Source organism: Tripterygium wilfordii, chromosome 15 (assembly GCF_013401445.1).
Source record: "Tripterygium wilfordii isolate XIE 37 chromosome 15, ASM1340144v1, whole genome shotgun sequence".
Taxonomy (NCBI): Eukaryota; Viridiplantae; Streptophyta; class Magnoliopsida; order Celastrales; family Celastraceae; genus Tripterygium; species Tripterygium wilfordii.
Window position 1 is genome coordinate 11,384,095 of NC_052246.1, and position 24,533 is coordinate 11,408,627.

At 35.7% G+C, this 24,533-nt stretch overlaps 4 protein-coding genes across 6 annotated transcripts; all 4 read right to left on the reverse strand.

The window, feature by feature from the left end:
- Nucleotides 1-793: 793 nt before the first annotated feature.
- LOC119980145 (probable serine/threonine-protein kinase PIX7) lies at nucleotides 794-6,731 on the reverse strand. 2 transcript variants are annotated; one of them, XM_038822806.1, is made up of 7 exons: nucleotides 6,279-6,731; nucleotides 5,623-5,816; nucleotides 4,284-4,621; nucleotides 3,985-4,120; nucleotides 3,150-3,286; nucleotides 2,940-3,063; nucleotides 794-1,523 (listed from the first exon to the last, which is right to left on the reverse strand). In XM_038822806.1, the coding sequence occupies exons 2-7, from the start codon at nucleotides 5,804-5,806 to the stop codon at nucleotides 994-996; spliced, it is 1,449 nt and encodes a 482-aa protein (XP_038678734.1). In that variant the 5' UTR covers nucleotides 5,807-5,816; nucleotides 6,279-6,731; the 3' UTR covers nucleotides 794-993. The 2 variants fall into 2 exon arrangements, with proteins under 2 accessions (XP_038678734.1, XP_038678735.1); XM_038822807.1 differs by lacking the exon at nucleotides 794-1,523 and adding an exon at nucleotides 1,531-2,846.
- A 3,167-nt stretch (nucleotides 6,732-9,898) lies between these two features.
- On the reverse strand, nucleotides 9,899-11,664 carry LOC120015913 (homeobox-leucine zipper protein HAT7-like). Its single transcript, XM_038868415.1, has 3 exons — nucleotides 11,392-11,664; nucleotides 10,910-11,310; nucleotides 9,899-10,462 (listed from the first exon to the last, which is right to left on the reverse strand). The coding sequence occupies exons 1-3, from the start codon at nucleotides 11,516-11,518 to the stop codon at nucleotides 10,127-10,129; spliced, it is 864 nt and encodes a 287-aa protein (XP_038724343.1). The 5' UTR covers nucleotides 11,519-11,664; the 3' UTR covers nucleotides 9,899-10,126.
- A 2,395-nt stretch (nucleotides 11,665-14,059) lies between these two features.
- Nucleotides 14,060-19,582, reverse strand: LOC120015914 (binding partner of ACD11 1-like). Of its 2 annotated transcripts, none has more exons than XM_038868417.1 (5): nucleotides 19,425-19,582; nucleotides 18,437-18,564; nucleotides 17,390-17,465; nucleotides 15,515-15,628; nucleotides 14,060-14,710 (listed from the first exon to the last, which is right to left on the reverse strand). In XM_038868417.1, exons 2-5 carry the CDS (start codon nucleotides 18,550-18,552, stop codon nucleotides 14,264-14,266), a joined length of 753 nt encoding a protein of 250 aa, XP_038724345.1. In that variant the 5' UTR covers nucleotides 18,553-18,564; nucleotides 19,425-19,582; the 3' UTR covers nucleotides 14,060-14,263. The 2 variants fall into 2 exon arrangements, with proteins under 2 accessions (XP_038724345.1, XP_038724344.1); XM_038868416.1 differs by having other exon boundaries at nucleotides 14,060-14,713.
- A 3,113-nt stretch (nucleotides 19,583-22,695) lies between these two features.
- Nucleotides 22,696-24,267, reverse strand: LOC119980005 (transcription factor PRE6-like). Its single transcript, XM_038822645.1, has 2 exons — nucleotides 23,883-24,267; nucleotides 22,696-23,050 (listed from the first exon to the last, which is right to left on the reverse strand). The coding sequence occupies exons 1-2, from the start codon at nucleotides 24,000-24,002 to the stop codon at nucleotides 22,898-22,900; spliced, it is 273 nt and encodes a 90-aa protein (XP_038678573.1). The 5' UTR covers nucleotides 24,003-24,267; the 3' UTR covers nucleotides 22,696-22,897.
- Between the last annotated feature and the right edge of the window lie 266 nt (nucleotides 24,268-24,533).

Consider the following 24,533-nt stretch of genomic DNA (forward strand, 5'->3'; position numbering starts at 1 on the left):
TTTTAAATTCTTCAACAACATGTTGCCTCCACCGGTCAAGTTCCTCCCAAAAAACAATAAAGTAAGAAAAGAAAGTAAGTCTGGACACATAAAGCAATCAATAACTTAATCCGAGTCAGAGTTCGAAAAAGTAAATCGGACAAGATTTATGTGTTTGGATCCGATATTAAACTGGACAAAATTTTTGTGTTTGGACTCAGATTTCAGACATATAACTTATTTTTTCAAATTTGATTTAATTCAAGTAAGACAAATTCGATCATCCGGATCAAACAAAGTTTTGCCACCCTGATGAAACACCCCGACTACATAGGTTTCGACTTAATCTTCCATGTCGCTATTATGGAGCGGGGTGGATTCATAGCTTGAATTTAGAGCTGAAAAACTTTCCCATCCTCATCAAAACAGCGACCACTTCTGATCAAATTCACTCTATGGAAATATAATTTCATATCACAAAGATCTATCTTATTTTTCCTTTTCCACACATGAAACTTAGGTTCAGTTTTATTTTCATTCTTATTATAAAAGATATCTAATTCAGAACAGCAATCATGCTATCAAAAGAAGTTAAAAAAACCAGCCAGACAGATATGTTCATAACAATTTTCAAAGGGCCAAAAAAATTTTAATTACTGTCATGGCAGAACAGAGAAAACAACAATTCCATGACAGTAATCAAGTTTTTCTATTTCTATTTCAGGACCCCATAAAACACTTTAAATTTGCCCAAAAAAAAGGAAAAAAAAAAAAGATTAAAAAAAAGAAACCAGAACAAAAGCCGAAAACAAAATAGGGACTATGCAGCTCAAGAGCTTCCCCATTGATCATCTTAACTTTGTATGACATAACCCAAAAAACCTCTTCCCAATAAAGAAAGCAAGCATCAGATTAACTTCCAAGCACAACCCTCAAAGTTCTACAGTAACCAGAGTTAACCAAATCCCTAAAGCAAAAGCATATAAACAGGGGAAGAGGGTAAAAAGACACAGATCACTGTCCAGGCTGTCCAACAAAAGGTTTAGGTGATCGATGAAGATGGCTGTGATGATATGGAGAGGCGTTCGATCCATTAGGTATGGAAATGCTTCTGCCTGGTTGTCCAGGCCTTGCAGGAATTCCCGGCTGCAGTCTACTTCCATTTCTGGCATTTAAGTTTGACCCAACACGCTCTGATTGTATGGCCTGGAAATAAGTTGAAGAACAGGCAATGTCCTTGAGGTTTGGCAGAAGTTTCATGATTTCAACGATCTCACTCATCAGAGGTCTGGCTTTTGGGTCACGGTTGAGACACTGAGCAGCCAACTGAATCGCTTTCTGAGCACCTTTGATTGAGAACCGTCCTTCAAGGCGAGGATCTATTAATCGGAAGAATCGTCGTCTCTCTACAAGATAGGGTCGTGCCCATTCCACCAGGTTATGCTCGCCATTTGGTCGGCTTTTGTCCATGGATCTCCGGCCAGTCAACATTTCAAGTAAAACTACCCCAAAGCTATAAACATCACTCTTTGAGGTGAGATGCCCTGGCAAGTATGAGTAAATTCAAAAGAAACAATTTCCCAGCATTATATCTCTGACTTTTACTCAAGAAAGAATTACCCCAGAGGAAGGAAAGCAACACAAACTTCAAAAGTCACGAATGAAACAGCTGTACGTTCTAATAGCTCACTGGGAATTTCCCAACAAAAAATTGTAGAACACATTTTTGATCAAGGAAAAGTTTTCGAATAGCATTGTGAGCTAGCAGAAAATGTCGATAATAAATAATAACCTCTATGCAGTGGATACACAAAACAGATTCTTGGACAAGAAAACTTCAATCTTAATGAAATGGAAATGGAATAGCATTATGCGACAATTGAATCTAAATGTTAATTTTCCGAATCCCATAATTACAATGTTGATTTTCCGCATCCCCTAATTACAACTGAAGGAAGGGAAATGCTAACTTGCAAATGAATCTAAATGCTGGCTGCACTAAAATTTCAATTTACATTACACTTGATTTGGTTTTAAGGGACAAAGATTTATTTGGCTGTTAATTTATGATGACACTCTAGTAAGGCAAACCGTTTCCAAAAACTAGAAGTTCAAAAGATTTTGAGAATCAATATTTTTATAGGCTAAGTACAAAACTTTGGATGGAAAATTAATACTATATTTATCTTTGATTCAACCAAAGTGCCTCTTACACGAAATCAACTCTAACAACATATAAAAAGGAAACAGCATCTGATGCAAGACCCACAATGGTGGTGAACTCTGTGAAGTTTCAAGAATTTGGCTAAGCCTTTAGTCACTCATAATAAGCCCGAAGCAGGGAAGGAATGAAGTGCCCTAGGGGTGGAATTCCAAAAGATAGGATAGGAGGTATTAAGATTGAGAAGATTCGTGCTATGGCAGTTTCATAAGCCAAACAGTGGATTGTAGGGAAAAAAAAAACAGAAAGAAAATAGTGTCACATTGGAGGCAAGATGATGGAAGATGAACAAAGGTCAAAATTAAAAGTTACGATTTGAGACGGAACAGAAGAAATTTGGACAAAAAAGGAAAAAAAAAATGTAGGAGAGACATTTTTAATTCTCAGAAGCTGTGAATTCGATGGTGCCTTGAGAGTTTCACTGTTGGGTTTAGAAAGGCAAACAGACTGCAACATTAAGCAAACCAGAAAATAATCTATTAAGGAAAATCTCATTAATTAATGTAAAATTCTTTTATTAGAGTGCAATTAACTAATATAAAATTCAATTTCTAATCCTGTGTGCTGAAAAAGTATCCATCAAAGTTTTCGACAATGGTTATCCATCATACAGTAGCCACGATAATGTGGAAAAGCTAGCAGCAATCTGATCAGAAAATTAAGAACAATTTCATAAGAAACAGAAAAAAAAAATTATGTCTAAAATAAAATATGGCAAATGCGGGTAAGATATCCCCACCTGTCATTACATACTCGGGGGCTGCATAACCATAAGTTCCCATCACACGGGTAGATACATGAGTTTTATCTCCCTCTGGACCATCTTTGGCAAGTCCAAAATCAGAAAGCTTTGCATTATAGTCCTGAAATTACAAGTTAAAATATTTTGTATAAAAGAGCAAGACAAGAAAAGCTTAGTAACATAGTAATGTAATTAGACTTCACACACCGCATCTAATAGGATATTAGATGTTTTAAAGTCACGATAGATGACTGGTCGTTCAGCTTCCTCATGAAGATAGGCAAGGCCCTTCGCAGCACCAAGAGCAATTTTCATTCTGATTGTCCACGGAAGTGGCAGGGACCCTGTAGAATAATTCACGATCATTACCCAAAGAGATAGATAAAGAACATAGGTACCTCCGATAGAGTCATTATTTCATTAGAATTCATGGATCTTAACAATAAATGCATCGTCTTAAAGAAATGATTACCGTAATATAAAGTAACTTCTTACCTCACCTTGTTAAAACAAAAACAGGCAAGATTAATTTTTTTTCAGGTAAGAAGATTACTTGCACTCACACTTCCATCATCACATTGACAACAAATTACTTACGTTAACTGTTCATGCCTACCTATGCCCAGAGAGCTCAATTTTCAAGGTTTTCAATGCTCATAAATCACTGCATGCATAGATTCTACGCTCATTTTATCACCCTTGAAGGTTCTTCTTTCTTTCTTTTTTTTGGTTCTCTGACCATTAAAGGGTGAATTAATAACATCCTTACCAGCTCAACTATAGATTTCAAGCATGCAATTTTTGATGAAAAACTAAAAATTACTCTTGTAAAGAAAGGTATGGCTTGATCTACACATGAATATGAAAACGAATAATACCGTAAGAAATGCGGTTTGCAAGAAAAAGGATTCTATAAGCTCAGCATTTAACTTTGAAGGGTGCCGATGGAATTGGCAGTTTGTTAGAAAAAAATAAATTAAATAAATTTTGAAGAAAGCTAAATGCATATCAACTATCGTACAAAACCAAGTGCAAATCATACTTCTGAAGAGGTGATTCTCCAAGCTTCCTCTCGGCATAAACTCGTAAACAAGTAGTCTCTGGTCATCTTCAATGCAATAGCCAATCAATTTAACCAGATTGGAATGGAGGAGTTCCCCTAGATAATCAACTTCAGCCTGCCACATGGGGAAGACAAAGGATGCCATTCAATCAAAGAATGAGAAACAAGTCAAGGCATAAAATTTGGAATAGTCAAGGCATAAAATTTATTCCAAATCCCCAAGCGAAATAGCATTTGAATGGGCATGAGAGAGACAAGGAGGGAGAGAAGTAACATACAAGCCATTCTTTATGACCTTGAAGTCCATCATGGTTAAGAGTTTTTACTGCAACAGCCAACCCAGTACCAGGCTTTACAGGACCAGTTCCATTCTCATTGATCCAACCTTTAAATACGCAACCAAATCCACCCTCGCCAAGAAGGCTCTCAGGTCTGAAATTCCTTGTTGCTGACTTAAGCTCATTAAAGCAGAACTTTCGTAGCTGAGAAGCAACTTTCAGTTCCTCGACTGGATTAGGAGTAGCAGGAGTACTTCCGGCGTTGCTAGTTGTCGAAGACGATTCGATTGGAACAACTGGTGGGTCTCTGCTCGTATCATTAGTAGATTTACTTTCCGCTGAATCACAAACAAAAACCAATTCAGCATTCGTGGTGCAGCGCATAAGATACAAAACAACAAGACCAAGTAAATGAAATTGAACAATGCCTACACATGGCTCATAATAGTATAATACTTTTGAACAATGAACACATTTTTTTTATGGCAAAAGACTAAAAACATATGTTGATAAACTTATGCAAGATATGGGTGTCACATAAGATTGCCACTAAAAAATAGAAAGAAAGAAAAACCGTGTTCATAAAATAATACCAACATCTACTCAATTTAACTGATGCCCCACTTATCAGGGAACATACTGTTCCAAAAATAGAAATTCCAATTATGACTCAAGTTGTGACAAACACTAAGAGGCGGTGAAAGAAAATGCCAATCTCAAATTGATCTTCCATGGAAAACTGGGGCCTTCAACTTCTTTTTTCTCATCGGCCAATAAGCTCTATATAATTACCTAACTAACCCTTCTTTCATTAAATAAGTGAAGTGCTTTTACATTAAAGTTTTAAGAAGTATGTACATAACATGCCAGAAACAGAGGTTGATTTTGTAGCTTCTAACTCGTTCATCTTTTAAACTATATACGAATGATGACAATGTACCGCATAGGCAAGTAGTTATACGTTAATAATTTGTGGACGCTCTCGATTAAGTAACACGTGGTAAATTTATCTATCAAAAACAATGATATGGATATAGAAAATTAAGCACTTTGCAAAATCATCACCTATTAAAGATAAAATTAAAAAATTTGATCGTAACGTAAAGCAGTATATGACAAAATCATTGAATAAAGCGCAAAATCAACATGCACGTCACTTAATATGCTGGCAAAACCAAATTCCATGCAAGTGCATCAAACATTTACTGATAGAACATGAATATCAAGTCAAACTCATGAATGAAATTCTAATCAACAGATAACCAGACATAATGAGTAGAATAACTAAGGATAAACTGTAAAGTGGAATTAATACTAACAAAAATACAACAGAGTATACCATATTGTGTGCTAGCACCACTTGAGGAACTATCAGCTTTAGGCTTCGAAGAAATGCAGCCCCCAATAAACCTTAGTTTCATCCAACAGCCAGGATCATCATCTTCACTATCTTTGTTCTTCTTTCCCTTTGATTTACCCACATTCCAAGCCTCCATCCGGATAGCATCAGGACCTGCTACCATCTTCTTTTACCTTATAAGAAATCAAATTCAAATAATTTAATACCCAAATTCCACACAAGACCACAGAACCCAATAATTGGCAATGCCCCAAACAACACTAACAATCAACACTCGCCAAACAAAAATAGGAACCAAAATATATAACGATGAAACAAAATGAAGTCCTTAAAAAAGATATCTCTGCAAGGACTCAAAGACTTCAGTTCACAAAAACACATAATCACTCAATATCCAGATCAATTGGCAATGCCCCTAACGACGATAACAATCAACACCCACCGAACAAAAACAATGAAACAAAAGGCTGTCATCCCCTAAAAAGGACATCTTTTTAAGGACTCGCTGGCTTCAATGCAAAAAACACATAATTACTCAATACCCAGACAACAAAATCAAATCTTTTAAGCTAAAATCGCTGTAATGAGCAAAAACCCAGATCAAGAGGCAGACGCGCAACACCAAAATGACATACCTTACGCACATTCACGGCCTATCAAACCCTAGGAATTGCTAATCCAAGACTAACCAGCAACGAGAGAAAAATGTGTCAGGAACTGTGAGTTCATGATTTTGGCTCACCAAACACGCAAGCATTCATTCACATAAAGACATTTTGGGGAAAATGCCAAGATATTGGAACAAAATGGGGAGCGAATTTCAAGACATGGAGAGTGGAGAGCGAGGTGTGAGACTGAAGGGCAATGAAGAACAAGGATGTGGAGAGAGAAACGTGCGTTATATGTGTGAAAAGGAGTGAGAGGGAAAGACGAGTGAGAGTGAGAAATGTGTGTATGTTTTGAGACAAAAGAGAAAAGGGTAAAACACAACACAACAGCCAGAGAGAGAGAGAGAGAGAGAGAGATTTGGGTAACGTTGCTTTGAATGAAACGCGCAGCAGAGCAACAACAGAGACAGAGGAGAGGCCTCAAACACAATTGGTATCATCGAAACATTTTTATGATATTATTTCCTATTTTTTTACTTAATTAAATCGACATTTGTCTTCTTCTAACAAATCAACACCAGAACGAGATAAATGTGAATTTCTTCCAATTAATTTTTGTCATTATTTCTTTTTCCAATTATTGAATAAGACTACGAAATATAAAATTATTTTACTTCCAAAGTAAACATACAATTGTTTTCTACTTTTCTTGCACAAAAAAAGCCAACATAGCGCTTAAATTTGAAAGAGTCCAAGGCCTTGACTGGTTAATGGCCCAATAACTATTAAACTAAACATAAGGCCTTTCTTGGTTGATAGCCCAATATCAACAAAGACTGCCTTTAGGCCCAATCTTAATGATGAGTCTGTTTTGAAACATGAGTCCTTAGTTCTCTCCTCACCGGCCCATGAGCCCCTGACTTGGACGTTGGGGGTGCCAAATCAGCCCAAAGTTTTATTCATCTGCAAACATGGAGTAAATGCACTTGAATTCTTCAATAATCCAACATGGAGTGCATGCTCATCATGTATTGCGTCTTCTAGTCAGTTGCATTCTTTTTCAGTATCCAAAAACCCACTGCTTCGGTTTTTGTTAAGATAAAAGTCCCACGTCAAGAAACTGAGGGAAAACAGCAAAGTATTCCATAAAAGTAAAGATCTAACACTTCTCAGTTATAGAAGGTTTTTAAATGACAAAATTGTGCGGGTTTAAGGCCCAATACCTTTACTTCTCCTCCATATATGATAGTAGGATAAAAATGAAGTTTTTTAAGATTTAGCACACAATAAAGATGCAAAGCTAGTACTATCAAGTCATATATAGACAAAAATGCAATCTGAAGTTGCACCCCCAAAACCATGGATAGGAAAATTAGGAAAGTCAATATAACATTCATTCATATATGAGCATAAGAACAGTTGAACCACTCATATTTCTTAATGTCTACATAAGCCACTAGTTTGGGCCTATCACAATAATTGGGCCCAAGCAATAGCCCATGGTAGAAACTCTGACAAATTCCTACTTCTCCGATCAGATAACTATTAATTAATCTGACTAGTTAAAGTTATATTGGGAGAGATGAATTAATTTAACAAAAAAAATAATCCAATTTCACTTTCTTTAATGTTCATTATTTTACTGGAATTTGTTTAAATAATATAATGTTTTGTAGGCCAACTCTTATGGCACTTTAATGTAAGGCATATCTGAAGGGAGTGCATTTCAGGCTAATTTTCTTGCCTTTGCAACTTAATTAATTAATTTAATTGTGAATGTTACCATAGAAGGCCAAACATATATACCTTAATTGCCTTGTAACGTGTACATTTTGATTAGTTAGGGAGCAAGCAAGAGATTCGTTGCGATAAATGGTGGTTGACCAAGACTGTCTCTCTTTGTTCTATGGAAAATGAAGTTATTCGAAAATCCATAATTTTTATGAGGGAAAATAGTTAATTTTCCAACATATGTGTTCATGAAAATATGTAAAAGAAAACTACTTCTAAACAAACACTGGAAAATCTACTAGTTCTACGAAAATTTTATTTTTTTTGTTTGAAACAATATTAACATATATATATAGATAATTTCAGTTTATAATCATCATCAACGCATTTTTTTGAAGGAGAACATCCCGTAGTAACTCCACAGTTAAGCGTGTTTCTACGATAGCACTATGGGGATGATTGACCTCCTGAGAAGGCGAAGTCGTGCTAGCTTAATGTATCCACCAGAACGTGACAACTCAAAACGAACAATATTCTTGATGTGTATGAGTTGAAAATTCTAATAAACAAAAGGAGCATAAACTAATGAGATTTTATAAGACTAAGGGAGTTGACTAAAATCTTATAATCATGTGCTCTACAATAATCTTGACATTAATAAATTGTAGTAATAATACCTCCCCATATATACCTTCCCTTCAAATTCAATATATATATATATATATATATATATATATATATATACACACACACACACACTATAGTAGGCATGCATGCATGCATAACCACAAACATGCCAAGAATTTCGCTTGTCTTGGATCTCTGCAGATCAAATATTTAGTGTATTAATGTTTTAGTATTCGATTAAAGTAAACAATAATGTGATCGATTATGTAATCCTAGGGTCAAATATTATCTACAGGTTACAGGCTTACAGGTAGGATGTTCGAATACAATGGTCCAATTTGAGATTTGTGGTAATCAACTTTACTCCTAAATTAATCCATTAGTTCCTACAAGCTTTGTTTTGTTTTGTAAATTAGGATAAAATGGAGCGTAAACCACTTAGCGATAACCTAGTTGATTATCTCTCCGATAGCGAATTTTAAGAACCTACAAACAATCAGCAAAAATGAAGTATAATGCGTCATGGAGGTGATTTGAGCGTTAATGAAGAAAGCAAATTGTGATCTCCAGTGAGACAAAGGAGAGAGAGAAGGGAAGTTAGGATTTATTTTTTGTTGGAATTATAGTATATTGTAGATTTTGAGCTGGGTTAATGTGTTGGGTAATAAAAAAAATTTGTGCCTTAGGCCGGCCTCTTACCCAAAGCCCTTGCTTTGGTTGCTTTACACATAGGTTGGCCCAGCCTGGTGCGAATAGTTCGGCCAGTCCGAGATATATACCCACTCAAATGTTCAAAAGTTATGTTGAGCTGAGTGGTTAGTTGATTACCAGGAAAAATGGAGCATATATTTCAAATGACAATACTTGAAGAATATGGTCGATAGATGATTTTTGTGTTGTTTTGTTGAATGATATATATGGGCAAGAAGTGGTGGCAGGAATTCACATGGACAATCTACAGAAGAAGAGGGTGCACAGTTAGATGCTTTTTCATGTCAGATGATGAACATATATATAGATACATATATACAAACGTCCCCTTCATACTTCAAAGCAGTGTCTCTTTGGCTTTTTTCGTCTTGGAATGTGTATGCGCTTAGATTCTCCCCATTCTTCATTTGCAGTAACTTTCCACATGAAATTCTTAGAACCACAAAAACATAGATATGTATATATATAATATGATGACGATTGTCAAGGCAGCAACAATATTAACAATTAAAAAATCATTGAAAAGAAAAAAATATATATTTTTATTGCATGGCCCATGCTACATTGCCAGAGCTGGAAACCCACTTAGTGGCACATGTATCAGGGATTTCTCTTCTTTTCTTTTCTTTTTTCATAAATAAAATACTATGATTCAAAATTAACAAAAAAAAAGTCCCCCCATACTGATACTGAAGCAGATTTGTTCAAAATTCTATACACCAATCCATTACATCAGCAAAAGGAACAGACAATCATAGGAAAAAATATTCCTAATTTTCATTTGAGTAGAATGGTACTGCTTTTGATTAATGATATTGTTGGTGCTGCTGATCAGGCCATGCCCAGTACCCTTGCTGCTCATCCATGGCAGTGAACATATTGCACAAGTTTTGATGATCCTCTTGACCCATTTGGAGGTCTGATCTTGATGAGCCTTGGACTAGGAGTTGGGTGATGCTTGTAGTCCCGGTTGAAGATGAAGATGTTGGAAAGAGGTGTTTGCTTGTCAACTGTGGTGTTTTTGTGAGATCCAAATTGTTGTTGTCTGGAGTACTGTTTTCACTTCCATTGCTCCAAGAGCCCTCATTTTCCCTTTTGAGGTTAACTTCATGGTTTGATTCTCCACTCTTAAGAGCCAGTAACTGTGCAACATATATCATTTGAACACAAACAGTCATGAAAAATTAGTTGCAGAATAATGAAACCCCAACTACTCCATGTTCTAGATTAACTTTCAAGCTTTGAAATAATTGCAACTATGTCCAGTTGACATCCATGAAGAAATATTAAAACCAGTTTTGTTTCTGACTCTGACACACTTTCTATGTTATGATCAAGTACTGGTTAAATCATCGGTGATTAATGTTGGATCAAGATCCCAATTCAAATTGCAGATTATTAATTGTAGAAAATTAACCAGCATTTTCATTCTGCATGACTAAAAAATTTATGCATAATCCCGGACACAAGGCTCACGCAGTGAGGGGTTCTAGGAATGATAGATGTACGCAGTCTTTAACGACTAGATTCGCTAGCTAGTAACTAATTAATTCATGTAATGGAAAGTAGGGAACTTTAATTTTGATTACCTCTGCATGAAGTTTCTTATTTTGAGCCTGAAGAGCATCATTATCAGCTTTGAGTGAATCAAATTGTTTCTTCAAGACCTCATAGTCTTTCTCCAACTGTTTAGTCTTCCACCTAGCCCTCCTGTTTTGGAACCAAATAGCAATCTGTCTTGGCTGCAGACCTAAGGCCCTAGCTAGCTGAATTTTCCTCTCTGGCTCAAGTTTGTTCCCCAATTCAAAGCTCTTCTCTAAAGCCTTCACTTGTTCTATATTCAGTCTTTTCTTCTTCTCCCCAAGTAACTGTGACCCATCATCAGACAAGTCATCATCCCCATTATTATTATGCACCCCATCTTGATCACACCTGTCAATTCCTGAGAAGGACATTGATCTCTTCATCATCATTAATGGTCCACCACCACCTGAAAAATTGAGCACCACCCATCAAAATTAAGTCAAGTAACAGCACAAATTGAAACAACAACAAAAGAATTGGCACAAACCATGGAAGAGTAGGGGAGGGCAAGAAGGGAGAGAAGTGGGAGAGGGAAGATGGTGGTCATTGTTGGCTTCTTGGGCTTGGAACAAGAAACCATGATGTGTGGGAGGGAAGGCCATGTTGAGATTCATAACATAATAATATGGACATTAATTTCATGAACTATATATTTGTGGATTTTTGTAGTGCTGAGAGTGTCATGACATGGGGGGTGTCAGGTTTGATTAGGAAGAAGACATGGGAGGTGATGGGGATTTCTTGCAGAAAGACAGCAATTTTTTTGGGCTATAAGAGACAGAGAGGGAACGATGTGTGTATGTATATATATATATATCACAGATTCACAGATTGGACCCAGCCTGTGATACTTATGGGTCTCTCTCTCTCTCCCCCTCACTCTTTCTAGCTCTCTGTTTCACACAGACATTTACACAAACACATGATAAGCATATAATAAATCAGCTAATCATTACAACATTTACTGTTATCCAAGAAAACAGAAAGATAAACACATTGTTCTTGGTTTCCTAAACACCGTCAGTTGTTTAAGACATCGAGGACAATATAAGTTGCTGCAAAAACATTGATATTGGTAATTGAAGTTTAGTTCTTGCAGTAAATTAAGTGTATAAAAGAATAATGTATAATGATGGAATTTGTCTGTAATAAGACTGAACAGACCATGTGTGACGAGGAAACTTGGGCAACATGAGAATCCAGAATCCAAGGAAAAAAAATAATACAGAAGATTGCTGTAGATGTATAGTACGTGGTCGTTTTATAAACATTCATCTTCTAGTGGGCCTTGCAACTACAAATTAGTCTGGCAATTGGTTGTATAGTTTTTGTTATTTTGCACATAAATTGAATATTCAATTTCTTTGCAAATTCCACTCTACATTTTTTGTTCTTTCCAAGATATATGTATCCGAATCAAGATTTTAACATGATAAGATTTTAGGGATTCTATGTCCTAATCCCTTCACAAAAAACCCATAAAAGACCCTAACGCCGATACTTTATTTTCTCATCGTTGCAGTCTAATAATTACTGTGAGTCCTCATTTTCTCACATTGAAGAGCCATACAAGAATGAATGTTGCGTAACTTCTCACACTAGTATAGAAGTTAGACCCTTTATGAGGACTAAGATATGAATCCGAAACCCTAAAATAGACTTTTTTGGGGGAAAAAAATAAAAAGAAGCCAAACCCTAAAAAGCTAGCTTCTAAGAGGAATAGTTGATTTGAGAAATAAAGGCAAAATTGGGATACCCAATTAACATCAATAGTGGCATGTGCTCCTAGGGCATCCACATAGTTTTTTAATAGTACTACTAGAAAGGGTCTCTAATAAGGTGGGGGAAAATGTATGGGGTATGAGTGGGGATCTTTCATCTTTGTGAGTGATATTATCCATTGAAGGAGAAATCATTAGTAGCTTTCACTCTTCTTGTGTCAAGGGTATCAAAATTCAAAAGGGAAGGTGAAATGGAATGCACCCACCATTGGCAAGTACCTGCCCTGTGATGGTTGTGATGGTATTGGTGGGTGTGGGTCCTACATTGCACTGTCCTACAACAAAGTCACCCACATGCCTTTATTTAGAAGCTTTAGGGGGATCCATCATCCATGTTATTCTTTGTTGTTTCACCTTCTCAATATTTATTTATTTATTTATATATTTTTAGTTTAATTGAGAAGAAATAAATATGAATCTTCTCCACATGCCCTCCTCCCATGATCCCATCCCCATGTGCCTTGCTTCAACCATAATGTTTCTTTTATGCTGTGAAGTTCTTCTATTCTTCAATTGCATAATATTTTAGTGTTAGTGGTTTTGATCACTAATTATCAAAACCACAAAACCCTCAAATACAAATCGGAATTTTAAATCTAACCAAAATACAAAAACAACAATAAAAAGTGTGATACTTTACTCTCCCAGGAGGTCAACCTTTCGTACTTGAAGATTCTAATAGCATAGAATCCAAAAAAGTAAGAACCAATACAAAGAGATTTGGTTGAATTGAAGAACACCGCTTCGCATATGGGACGACCGATACGTATCGGGATGTACCCGTACAAAAGAAACAAAAGGAAAACTCTAGTTGAGATCCCAGCTCCATAAATCAATGACATAAACAGTAGCAACAAATCTCAACATGGAAAGGCAGTCCATGGAGAAAACCCTCCAAAACAACATCAAACACAAATCAGAAGAACTCCCATAAACAGCTCGTCAATCAACCAAAATAACATATCACACCAACCGATTCAATAGAAATCTCCACAAAACAGGTTTTCAATCGGTCAAGATCCATGCAAATTAGTCATAGTGAAAATATATTATTGAAAGAAAAGTAACGAAATTAACTTAACTAGATTATAGGGAGGAGGAAGAGAGGAAGATTTGTCCCTCCTCTCCACAGACAAAGTTGATCCGGAAGTGTTTAAGGGAAATGAATTATTTTAATTGGAGTATCCAAGTTCAACCATTTATGTTGGGCTAGCCTTCCAAAAGAATTGGGCCAACCAGCACAGCTTACATAGCCCAATAATCTATCTTCTCATGCCTGCAAGCCAACCCCTTTAATGGAACACATCACCAGACACCACCTATGTTAGTTCTGCAGTCCACAATGCAACTATGCAAGTGTCTAATACAAGGGTATCAAATAAAAACTGTGTATCTATTGATTGCATCATTGCCACTCGGTTTTGGTGAGATGTGCTAAACATTTAACCATTCAGAGTCCATAGAAAGCAACACTATGAACCATCGTTTATATTGCAACAGACGACCAATTATTCTACACAGAAAAAAAAACAGCAGAACACATATAATAGTGTTGCTCAAGTAGACTGAAAATTTCACCTATTCATTAGGGCGGGTTCCCATATCAGCTGCAGCTTTGGCTGCACGACTCAAAACATCTGAAGCCCAAAGAGCACCAGCGGCAAAGAACCGGCTGTTGACGAAAGCGTTAGCAGCTGCAGCAGCTGTTCTTCCGGTCACTATAGCTGCTGTCCCAGTAACGGATGCAACTGATTTGGAGATTTCCGATACATGGTACTTCTCATCCACGCTTTTGAGAGTTTCCACGCTAGAGTTTATCTTATCTGTGAGGCCGATTTTCTTGCTAAGCTCAGCAACCTTGGCTGCTGCAATAGCAGAGACATGATGGGATTCATCAAAAGCTTTGGCCATTATTAATGCATCTTTCCCCAAAACGTAACCCTTTGCGATCATTGTTTTGACGACTTCCTGAGTAATGGTTACTGCTTCTCCAGGGCTAGAAACAAGCTGGTTGACATGAGTGACCTGCTAAGATGATAATATAGCAACATAAGAAAATGATTGGGAACACGGTGGAGTCGATGCATATCGAACAAAATTCAAAACAAAGATAAAATTGTCAAGCAGACAAGAAGATAATTTACTGGGGTGAACGGCCCAAAAATGTAATCAATATGACATAACCAAGCTTTTTTGTTACAGATAGAAACAACAACTGGAAAATCAGATCTGTGGCAATCACTATGCATATAAAAGGGTAAAACTCCCGTAAACAAGGTTTCCTCAGTGGGCGAGATCGGAGACAGGGAAGATGAACGCAGTCTTCCTCCGCACAACATCCGGAGAGGCTGTTTCCGAGGTTTGGACATGTGACCTCTAAGTTGCACCTCTACAACTCAACTATTGGGCCCTATGTCTGTTTGTAATCACTATGCACATAAGTCATTAAATTTTTTCTGAGACCATATAGCCTACTTGTTGCTTTAAAAGTTCCTTGCATGACCTTGGAAAGACCACAAATTCATTGTTCAGCTTCATAATTAATTGAAATGCTTCTAAGGCGCTATTCTGTTTCTGCCTCCAAAATCCCCTGCACTTGCATCTACTGAAACTTTCATTTTCATAAAAATCACCATATATCTCCATATTATTAAGCTTGAGCTTTTATCCAATATGTACTGGGAGGCTAGCATTTTTTTTGGCCTACTATAAGATGCTTTTGGGAAATTGAAAGCTAAAAATAACACACAAAACTTTCATGCTTAAATAAGTTGACAAGTTCATAGTGTCATAGTATCTAATTCGTTCAATAAAGAACTTTATGCATACCGTTGAACTATTATTTCCTTCAAAATTCGCTACATGACCATTCCAAGGATCATATTCTCCAATAGCTGCCCCCCAGTGTGTTATGCATACACGTTGATCCACAATTGCAGCTCCCTAAGATATGAAGTGCAAATGATAAACAAAAATGCTATATCAAAACATCAGAAGTTCAGGCCAGAATATGAACAGTTTATCTTCATTCTTTAGCTCAAGGATCATTCAATTAGAAGAAAGTTCAACAGCAAACAGAAAAAATTCATTTTGATTTCTTTTACATGGACAAGGCACACATCGAATGTTGCAAATAGCATCAGACAAGATAAAGCAGCAATCAATTGTCTACAAAAAGACTAGTAATCATCAGGACAGATCCTAATGGTGGCTTCAATGCCAATAAAACAAAGAAACCAGTTTTGTGTGCTCCGAAAAAAAAGAAGAAAAGAAACAGATATGTTTTGACTATTAAATAAGCAAAATGAAACAATATTGTTTCCATGCAGATTCTAATAGAGTGGACAGAAAATTTTCAGAGTATTCCTCAAGAGAACTATTGGAATAAAATCACTATTAGTTATTCACTAATATATATTTATGCGGAGATAAAAACTGTGAAGAATCAGTCTCGAAGTTCCACCAGCATGTTTAGGCCTGCTTGGAGGTAATTATCTATTTCAAACTATTTTCAAGAAAGAGAGCATGCTATCATCCTATAACAAAATAAACCAAGTCATCAATTGATACAAAATAACTACATCTCTTTTAGATCTAAGTCTTCTTATTTGTTTCCCTTTATAGAACTCACCAAATTGTATCCACACCATTTTCAAAAATTCAAGAAGTCGTCAAAGGCCAGAAAGGGCATTAAGGGAATCAATCTGATTCTATTCTATCTTTGTTCATTCCATTTGAAGAAAGGAAGGATCCCAAGGAATCAATCTTTCTTGGTTTCTTATTTTATATTTTATGAGGATTATACGGCAGGAAATTACTACGTAGGAGAGAAAAAGAAGAGAGACTTTTTTTCTCAAAATATAGACAAATGGATGTTAGAACCAGTAATAGACATAAAACCATCCATTCTGGTTCTATATTTGTTTGAAGAAAATGCTTAGCTAATTCCATATGTCCAAAGTAGATCTAGAAATTCATTTCGGATAATTGAACGTTCTCAAACTATTTATTTTCAAGAACCAAAAAGATTTGGGCCAAAATAATTGATCCGAACAAGAATAAAAGACCTCGGACATGTAATGGGTCTTGAAGTACTATTTCAGTATCCCCCGGACCAAATCCACCCACATTACCCTTTCTTAATTACTAGCTATAGATGTCCTGGAAATAGGCAGCAGTGTGTTAAGAGGTGGTACACCTGCAAAATAAGTTTAACATTTTTTGAAAGAGTATTATCAGATGTAACGGCACCACAACGGGATCTGGCAGCTGCAGTGGTGCAAAGATACTAGCCAATACTGCCAAAAAAGTTGAAGATTGTGAACTGCTAAGGCGAAATAATACTTCCTATATCTTCATTTTGAGTTGCATTTTCTTAGGTTACATAAAACCATTAAATGTGACTCTTGAGGAAATCAATAATAATTGAAGTCCCTCAAAAATCAAAATCCTATTAAATTTTTCAAGATAAAATGAAAATGAATGGAAAGCACAAATTTCAGAAATTAGATATACTTATGCATAATGCCAGCAATAAGCTGGATGGGAATTCTAATCATAATTGGTTTTACACAAGACACTATTTCACAAATTTGAAACGAAATCGAGGAATCATACTGGAACTATAACAGAGATGCCAAATGGATTTCCCATCACAATATAAAAGCAGTGAAACACTTTCCAGGAGCATGAAAATAAACTTACACTGAGCAAGATTGCAATTTCTAGCGCATAAGCATCTCTAAATGTCACATATGCAGTACAAGAAGATTCGCCGGATCTGTTCTTGTAAAGAAAGCAAGTTCCCTTAATCAGAGAAATAGAATATTCCTCATAAAATGACAAAGAATAATCCTCATCAAAACAGAAGCCTTAACTAAAACCACTGAGGTTATGCCCTGCAAGTATATGCAACCAGCTCATTCAAACAAATTTATCAACACTCACTCTTGAAGTTTAAGAAAGATGATGTATATGTCCATTCTATTCCTTAAAATTATATCCACACCTAGCCTATCATATAATTTTACAAAATGCAAGTATAAGAACTAATATGTACTAACATATAGCTATATATGACGTACATGATTTGAAAAAAAAAAAGGAAAATTTTAAACTGCTTGCTTATAATGCTAGAGTCCATAATTTCAAGAGAAATGAAATGAATTAAAGACATGGAAGCATATGGGGAAAGTGGAAATACTGAATGCAGGAAAATACCGTTTTGAAAAATTAAGGGAATCCAGGTTCATGTACAAAGAAGATAACATGGAATAGAGGGAACTAAAAATGCCCCCTTATTTACAGAACAGAACTCTTTTTTTTTTCTTGATATGTCCTGGTGAATTTTATCAAGAAGATTGATTTACAACCTAAAAGGACATTCAGAAATTTGTCCCAAATTTTAGCCTTAAACACTCAGAAGAATATGGGATCAAGCATATGCACAGAAGAGATGAAGAAAGAAGATTGATCATTATATCGAGCGGCACCCTTGATTAGAACAAAATTACTACTTAGAGGCATTGGCTGTGTTAAAAAACAAAGTGAGAAAATGTAAGGTTTGACCAACAATTCAGATAAAGACAATATTACTTTTGGGACATTGACTCATCTGATGAACAAGTAATAAATGACAATAAGTCAAAATATTATCATATGCACACTGTATCGAAGAGACAGTTTTGATTACTATAATCCACATTACATAGTAGTTTAAAAAAAAAGGCATGAGGAGTTAATGAATAGGACCTGATGATTTCTACATGCTCAACTGCACCACAGTGAGCAAAGAAGTTCCAAACATCCTCCTCTGTTGCTCTGGGAGATAGGTTGGTCACTTCAACAGTGTAACCACCGGGGTACATGGTGTCAAAATTCTACAAAAGGAAACTTGTAATGAGTGAGCCATCAGCCATGTAAAGTTATTTTTATAGTGGTTTTGAATGCATAGATATCATTGTCCCGCACTTCAATACTTAAAAAAGATAAAACCTAGTAAAATCCAATTTTCACAAACACCACCATCTTCAAATGAACAATCAAGACAAAGGGAAATGTCAGAAAGAGATAACAAACATTATCATATTGAGCCCTATTACATGTGATGATCCAGAGATCAACAAGACAATAACCTTAGTGGTCCCTCTCCTCCCTCCCTCACATCAAACCTTCACATTGTTGATAACAACCAAATTATAGCCAGTACATTTGTACATGCCAACTTAATATTAACACAAAGCCTTCAAATCCCAATCTCCATAATACAGCTATGTATTTGATGACACAATGATGGCCCTAGTGTTCAACAATCCTAAACACTCGCAAACAACCCTCACATGCTGATATATGGGCGCTGGGGCCGTCGGTGTGAGGATTAATTCAAGTCAAATTGTTCAACCCAACATAGAAGGATACAATTTTAACCCATAAATTACAGAGGTAAAAAAGGCCCCCTAAAAATCCCTAATTTTCATATAAGTTTTCAATTAAGGCACGATTGGGAAGCAAAAATAACAGGAAAGTACAGGCACATCTACACGTACATAAATTCATTCACCAGTAACGGGAATTTGAGATTCTGTGTTAGAAATATGAGATTATAAACACTCTCAGTAATTGCTTTAAGCAACTAGACAACAACTGATTCATCTTCAAAACATCTCGAACAAGAACCACAAATTTATTGATGAGTATATGCAATATATTTTCATGATTGATTGTTTCATTGCATACGTACCTGTTCTGTTCTAGATCGAGATTAAACACTTGGAGCTGCATAGAGGGAAAGAGGAAGACGACGAAACTGGATATGTATCAACCACCCAACCCAACGGATTACGCATTATCGTCTGCACCTGCAAAAGAGATGACATTTGGTGCCTAAAGCCACGCGCCGCTAGCTGCAGGAGAACACGTGCCTGCCTGACGAGTCAAAATCGTCGGTTGGAGCGTCAATTCCGTTCGCGGGTTCGGATACGGGTTGGCGGGGAATCTACCATGACCGTTTTAATATTTCTGCACGTGCCAAGAGAGTGCAACCCAAACGGCGTCGTTTTTTGCAACAGAACTTTATTATTTTCATTACAATAGAGGGAGGTAATGCAAATCGGGTACCTGCAATAAAATTACCCTACAATTTTTTATAGTTTCAAACATTACCGTCTGATGTATTGAATCATGTGAGACCTACACGGTGTGATGAAACACCGCAGGTACCCAGACTCAGGTTTTAATGCCATTTATATTTATAGAACAATACAATTCTTTGAGATCCAAAAATGAGAAGAAGACAAAGAGGCCTATAAAATGTAGAAAACCATAGGGTTTATAAACAGTAGATTTATAGGATTGGTTGAGAGACTTATTATACATAATAGATTTGGGTGTTTTTTTTTTTGTCTTGCAGCGACTTGTAAAACAATATGATGGAGACACTTGCTTACAAAAGAATTTTGTCCAATTTTTAATGGGGAAATTAGGCAAAAGGACATTATGAGACTTATATATTCCAAAAAGGACAAAGCGGGAAAATCAATACGCAAAAGTCATTTGTGTTAAGTTGACAAAAATATTCCTAAGATTCATCGTATTGTCATGTGTTGATTCTTCTTCCTCCTTTTTTGCTCTCTCTTCTTCTTCCTTCACGTCGACCACCGGAAATTGGTCGTTCGGTCATCGTTTTTGACAAACGAACTATCAGAATGAAACTCTTGGTCAGCCTGATCAAAATTCAGTCATCATCGGCCATCGATCATTACTTGATTTGCCAAAAAAGATTATTGAAATCACGGTCACCGTTTGAAAAAGAGCTAGATCTGGCCAATACGACTAACTCCGGTGACCATCAACACCACCAAACAACTCCACTGACCAATGCGCATCACCGTTGAGGTTTTATTGCTTTTTCGAGCTATTTTTTTATCTGAAATCGGATCTGAATCTACAGATATTATATATGTTTCGTATATGAAATTATATCTATTTTGTATCTATCAATAATATATATGTTTTGTATCCGTCAATATTCTTCTAAAATCGAATCTGAATATGCAAATATTATATCTGTTTTGGATCTATTCTGATATATTATTGATTTTGGTCCTTTTGAAACTTTAAACAGATAACATTTCATGGAGGACAGATAACATTTTAACAAGACATATAACATTTAGTAAGAAAATTAACGTTATGATAGATATCAAATTAATCAAAACAGATAACATATCACTTGCAGTCCGCAGATCTCACATCAGAACCAAAAAATCACGAAAATCATCACAGAAAATATCAAAAATAATGATGTGATCGAAGGAGAACAACAAGATGTGCAAGCCCCATGGTGAGTATGAGTAGATCTAGTCCGAATACAAAAAAAATGGGGATGAAAAATCACTGAAAATGCCATAGAATTATCAAATAAGCCATGGGGGGCGAGGACGAAGCTTCTGACGGCGGAGACGAAGATTTCGACGGAGGTCAGAGATGAATCACGGCTTGTGTCATGTTTGAGGAGGAAAATGAGAGTATTTTAGACAATAAAATCATATATTTTAACTTTTTGTCCTTTATGAAATGGTATTTTAAACTTTATGAACTTTATGTAATAAAACTTTTAAGAGTGTTCTTGTTTGAATAACACTTTAAAAATGTACTTATCACCAATTTTCCCATTTTTAATTTCATTTTCTTTTATTATAAATGATTTTAAATAAGTAGTTAAGATTTTTCCATATTTTGTTGTCATCCAATAAAGGTGGGTTGATTGATGTTATTCAAATTAATAGGGCTTAGGTGGATTAACTTTAAGAAATTATACCATAACAACATAATTAAATGTATATGCATGTAATTAATTTCTTTACAAGGTAGCTTACTCTTAATTAGTTTCTTTTTGTTACATATACAAATTTCCATTCAACCCTACAATGATAATTTTGCATTTAGAGATAAATTTAATTGAGTTGATTATATTGTCTATAATACATGAATTGTCCCCTTAAAACTCTCGTAAATTGGTACCACACTAGCTAAGTGGGCTAGCTAGCTAGTTATGATCAATCAAGTTCAAGATTTATAATTACAATTATCCCACACTCCCATGTGAAAAAAGAAACACATTATTAATATTGCCACCATTATTAATCTTTCAAGGACAATGTCATGTTCATCTTGGTACAAAGAGTTTGAATTTAATTGCATATAATTAAACACAAATTTAATTTTCTAATAATAAACGAGATTAACTCCTTTAACATTTTCATTAACTCAAGAATATTTTTTCCATTGTGTGGATGTGTGGAATATTTAATTAATGAAAGAGTGTCATTAGTTGGTTTATGCCATGTTTGTGGTATTAATGGGTAATTTATACTTTAGGGTTATTTCCCCTCTCGGGATTTTGTGGGGTTCCTTTGCTATCCATTTTGAGATTTGTTTGTTCTCTTGTATCCCTTTCGGGATTTTGTAGGGTTTCTTTTGATTTATTGGGAATCTTCTAGACTTTGATTTAGGGTATGCCCCTCGTATTATTGTACATATTTTTCTTTTAATGCATACTCACTTATCAAAAAAAGTACTCATAATAGAGTTAGCAAACAAAATTATCCTCATATACAATATTCATGAAAACAAAGTTAGAATTAGGGATTATATTTATTAATTGGAAGTAGCTAGCACTAGTTCTTTGTGTCAATTTTCACCTGATTTATTCCATGTTAATACTTAATCCTAACCATCACAAATCATCAAATTTTAATATTCAAAATCAAATCAATGTCTAATGATGATTGAGAGGCTTTTCATGCTGACATTATGCCATTGATCCCGACTTACCGACAAATCCTCCCTGGTATATTCAACATATTTTCTGATTTTGCCACTATTAACCAAAAAAAAAGGACAAATATTCTCATAAATAATTGCTTAATTAATTAATTAAGTCCCACATCTATTTTTAATCTCAATTTTTCATATTCTTATTATTATAAAAAAACAAAAATACATCTAAATAATAACAAGAGCCAATTTGCTAGCACAAGCAAACTTAATTAATTACTCGTAACACTCAGTTTGGTCTATATATAGTGACCAAAATCTAACTAACAAACAGTAACAAATCACATCATAAAGTAAGGAGAAATATATAGTAGCTAGGAAAGCTAGTTAAGTTTTAATAATACAAATTTTTTAAGTACTTTAATTAATATATAATTACGTAATTAAACCCCTGACAATGGCAGCTTCAGGACTATCCGCATCAATTGTAGCCAAAAGCTGCGACAATCGCTGGGTTAAGTCATCGACCTCCCTGTGCAAGTTCTTTATATAGTTGCATGTCTCCTGTAACACCTTTGATGCTGAAACCTGCATTATATATATAACTCACTCTCTTCAACTATACACAAATATATATATATATATATATATATATATATATATATATAGGTATGTATGTATGCAGGAATTCTCCTATGTGGACCAAAAGTGTGGACCAAGTTTGTGGACTTGTTTTTTAACCATAGATGTGATGGGTCCCATAATAAATGTGTAGCCTCCACTTATGTTGTGGTTTATTACAACCATTGGATTTTGGTCCACAAACTTGATCCACACTTTTTTATCCACATAGGAGAATTTCTGTGTATGTATGTATGTATGTTTCAAATAATTATGACTTTTGAGGTCAATGAAAGAATGTTAATTTAAGACACATATATGCAAATATGTGCCTTGATTTCCGGGTCAATTTTCAAACTTGGCACTTTACATGCACCATGCTTGCTATACCATATGTGATAATGTATTGTCCTACATAATTCCAGGTCTACCTCATGCTGGCATGCTGCCCGACCGTTGGTCTACGGCACCCTACCATGCACATCAACAGCAAATGATATCATGTTCTACACCACCGAATATTTTTATATATTTCAAGCAATTGAGGAAGCGTGCCCTTTGGCAGCTCACTAAGCCCAAATTTGGACGGGCTAGGTGATCTTAAACCCTCTCGACAGATTAATTGAGTTGAGACTTAGCGTAAATCACTTGGAAATAATTGTGTTGCAGTTTATAATAGAACTCTCGACCCGGGCTAATTTCTTTACGCCCTAAATTCAGATAGATAACTAGCTAGGATATCGCCCGGTGTTTATAAATGAAAGAGATTGAGTATGTATGTATGTATGTATATGTATACCTTATCGGAACGCCTTTGTTGAATCTCAGGGAGGAGTTGCCTTAACTTGGAAACAAGTTCAATGATCTGATCATCGGTGATCCTTGAATTCCCAGACTGCCTTGATCCTCTTCTAGACATTCTGAATCTCTCTCTTTCTCTCTCTTAAACTATCTCAGTTATTTTGAGGGGCAATGAAATGTGTACATAAGAGGAAGGAAGATCGAAGAGAGGTTAAAGTAGTAGTGTAAGATATAAAGAGGAGGGAGGGAGGGATGGAGAGATGAAGAATTGGGGAAAGTGATAGAGAGCTATAAATAGGGAAATAGAGTACTAATGAAGGACCACAAAGAGAAGAGAAGAGAAAGTGAAAGTGAAAGAGAAGGTACAATAACATAGACAGTGATGTTGGATGTGAAGTAGACAAGTGCACTGGAGACAGCAGTGAGCTAAATAGGGCTTTGGTTTTCAAGCGTGTGTGTGCGAGCGAGCGAGAGAGAGAGAGAGAGAGAGAGAGAGAGAGAGAGAGAGAACAAAGAGAGTTATTATTTACTAAATTACTACTATCTCTTAGTGAGTGAGTGAGTGTTCCCAAGTTGGGGTTTGATCTCAAGTGGGCTTAATTAAGAGACAAGAGTTTGTTTTTGAGTTAAGAAAGTGGGGCTTCAATGT